At 61.3% G+C, this 3,167-nt stretch overlaps 1 protein-coding gene across 1 annotated transcript in view; it reads right to left on the bottom strand.

Annotated features, from left to right (window-relative positions):
- Positions 1-271: 271 nt before the first annotated feature.
- Positions 272-3,167, bottom strand: part of LOC124648604 (cytochrome P450 94C1-like) — a 62,611-nt gene continuing 59,715 nt past the window's right edge. Inside the window, exon 2 of the mRNA XM_047188333.1 lies at positions 272-2,070. Within this exon, the coding sequence (XP_047044289.1) occupies positions 441-2,070 (1,630 nt within the window). The 3' untranslated portion in view covers positions 272-440. The remainder of the gene's footprint in view (positions 2,071-3,167) is intronic.

The following is a 3,167-nucleotide window of genomic DNA, read 5'->3' as shown; positions in this document are numbered from 1 at the left end:
GCATGTTCTTCAGCATCCAACAAGTTACATTATTTCCTAACAATTCGATGGCCGACCACCTTACAAATAATTGATGCTGCCCATAACAAAAAGGTCACGCGGAAGAGGAACATCTATTCTGTATCTTGGAATCTGCAATTTTCTTGCAAGAATGGCAGCGAACTTGTGCGTAGTTTGGGAGATTTTCTGGCGGCTGCTCCCTCTGCCCAAATCGCAAGTAGTCGGAGCCGAGGAAAAAGTCTCTTAGCCTAATCCACTCTAGTGTGGATACGTTGGGCGTGGACGCCACGAACCCAGCGCACTCGCCGAACTGGGTGCTGGTCTCGAGTAGATTACAGCAACTTTGCGTGCGCGTGATCTCCCTCCCAATGTGCGGTCTCAAAGCAAGAGGAAACGAATCGATCCCCCGCGTGGTCGACGGCGACCTCTGATTGACTATGTTAGCCTGGCGAGCATCGCTGACGCACTCTGACCGGCACCCCCCCGGCGAACGTGGCGGTGAGCCCCGGCGCGAACTTTGGCCGGCGCGAGGTCCGGCCGACCGTCTCGACGTCGAAGCTCTGCACGACGGCGACGATGGCTGCCTTCATCTCCATGATGGCCAGCTCCTTGCCAATGCAGACGCGCACGCCGCCCTGGAACACCGGGTAACGGTACGGGCTCTCCGGCACGAACCGGCCGCCGCTGAGCCACCGCTCCGGACGAAACTCCGCGCAGTCGGGGCCCCACACGGACTCCATCCGCCCCATCGCGTACGCGTGGTAGGTCACACGGGTGCCCCTGGCCACGGGCGTGCCGTCCGGGAGCGTGTCCTCGCCCGCGGCGAACTTGGAATCGAACTGCACCGGCGGGAACAGCCGCATGCACTCGTGCAGAGCCGCGTGCACGTAGTGCATGTCCTTGAGCGCGTCGGAGGTGGCGACCGTGGGCTGCTGGTCGTCTGATCTCTCTGCAGAAACACGGGAGACCTCGTCCCGGATGGCGTCGGCGACGTGGGGGTGGTCGGAGAGGAGCAGGAAGAAGGCGGTGAGGGCCGAGGTGACGGTGTCGCGGCCGGCCAGCATGAAGCTCACGACGATGTCGCGTAGGTACTTGTCGTCGTTGATGGACCCCATGAAGCGCGACAGGAGGTCGTCGCCCGAGGTGGCGGACCCAAGCTTGCGGCGCTGTCGGATGACCTCGGCGGCGAGGTCGTCGACGAGGCCGATCGCGTCGCGGAGCTCCCGCTCGTCCCCGATGTTCAGCAACCGCTTGAGCTTCCAGAGCACGTGCATGGGCGCCGTGGCGCGGCGCGCCGAGAGCATGGACGCCGTGTCGAAGGCGTCCGCGAAGGCCGACATCGGCAGGGACAGCTCGAGGCAGCCCGGGTCGAGGCCGAAGGAGATCCTGCATATGCAGTCGAAGGCGAAGCGGCGGAACACGTCCTGCAGGTCGAGCAGCTTCTCGGCGCCGCTCTGGCCAGCGGCGGAGGCAGAGTGGAGCAGAGGAATGAGGCGGCACCTCAGCTCGGAGGCCACGACGCTGGCCGCGAAGGCGCGGATCGCGGGGGCGGCGAGCTCGGCCGCGGCGAGCTTGCGCTGGAAGAGCCAGGCGTCGCCGTCGACGTTGAATATGCCGCGGCCGAGGAAGTCGGCGAGGATGGCGGAGAAGGGCGCGCCCTTGGGGTAGTTGTCGAAGCGGCCGCGCAGCATGTGCTCGACGGTGGCCGGGTTGGCGGTGAGGACGTTGCCGAGGACGTGCACGTGCACGGTGCGCCCGGGGTCGCGGCGCAGCAGGTGCGCGAACCAGTCGCAGAGGTTGTCGAACTCGCCCGTCCAAGACGCCGTGAGGTACGCCTCGCAGACCGCGCACGCGCACCACCACGGCGGCCGCAGCCGCATGGATCCCAGGAGCACGGCGAGGGCCAGCGTGCAGGCGGCCGAGGCGAAGAAGACGGCGGCCACCTGCGGCTGCAGGGAGCTCACCAGGGCGTGATGTAACGTGGTTGCATCCGTGCCCGCGCCCATCAAGAAGAAATACAAGTCTCGAGCTCCTTTCGCGCGCGTGCGCCTGAGCCTGAGCCTCTCAGGCCTGCTTTCTTAGTGCGCGCGCGTTTGGCGATGTGGCTTTCTCTGCCCGCACCATTTTATACAGGATATCAAACGTGTAACCGTTATAAAATGTACGACGAGCTGTGCAGAGCAACATGCCAACAGTCAGCATGTGACAGGATCTGTACCCATTATGCACTTATTTTACAACACATTTTCACAACCTAGCACCAGCACCCATGTTAACCTAGCCGCACATGTTATTAAAATCATAACCCATGTTAACCTAGCCGCACATGTTATTAAAATCATAGTCATTGGAGCACTTTGCGATTCGGTGGACCGCATTTTTTTTTAAACGTACTCCATTCGAGAATACATCCAAATTTTAATAAAGAGGAGACACTTCTCAGGCTGCAAGTGGAGTCGGGCCGTCTGCGGCGCCCCACAGCCCACCCCACGTAACGTCGTTGGCGGAGGCCCGCAGGCAGGAAGAAAAACTATGCGGAATTTTACGGGCCGCCTGCGGTACTCACAAATCCCAAATATTGACTTTGTAGGAAAGCGAAGGAGCTCCTTCATGCTCGTGAATCACGGGTGATCGTGCCTGAGGTAGTGCGGTTAGCGCACGACGCGTCTTCATGATGGGCCCACGACAACCCAATCTCTCTTATCCTTTCCTTTTCTGCTATATTTTTCCTTCAATCTCTCTCGTGCACGCAGACAACTACGAGCGCCATGGCTCCCGACAAGCACGACCAGCGGTCCAGCGCCATCTTCCCCGACCACTAACCCAGCGCCATGACCCTCCTTCGGCCACCGTCCGCACTGCACCTCGCCGGAGCAGGAGAAGAACAGGGCGGCAGCAAATCTGGTGCGCAGAGCTCTCCCTCCCCTGCACCGGCGGCGCGTCGAAGTCTGCCACCCTCCTCCCCAACAGTACCTGCTAAAACGGGAACGGGATCTGGATCTCTTGTACATACGCAAGGGGACTAAAAGCGGGCAAACATGGGCGCCGCGGAAGTGCAATTAATTTTCGGCAGGCTGCAGCGGCGTCCCTCATGTTCATTGCGGGCCCATGCGGCATGTAAGCGGGCTCCTGCGAACCGGCCCGTTTGCACCCTGAGACACTTCTGG

This window comes from Lolium rigidum, chromosome 4, assembly GCF_022539505.1.
Source record: "Lolium rigidum isolate FL_2022 chromosome 4, APGP_CSIRO_Lrig_0.1, whole genome shotgun sequence".
In the NCBI taxonomy this organism is placed as follows: Eukaryota; Viridiplantae; Streptophyta; class Magnoliopsida; order Poales; family Poaceae; genus Lolium; species Lolium rigidum.
Note: the sequence above shows the minus strand (reverse complement) of the source record. Positions and strands in the feature narration are given on the sequence as shown.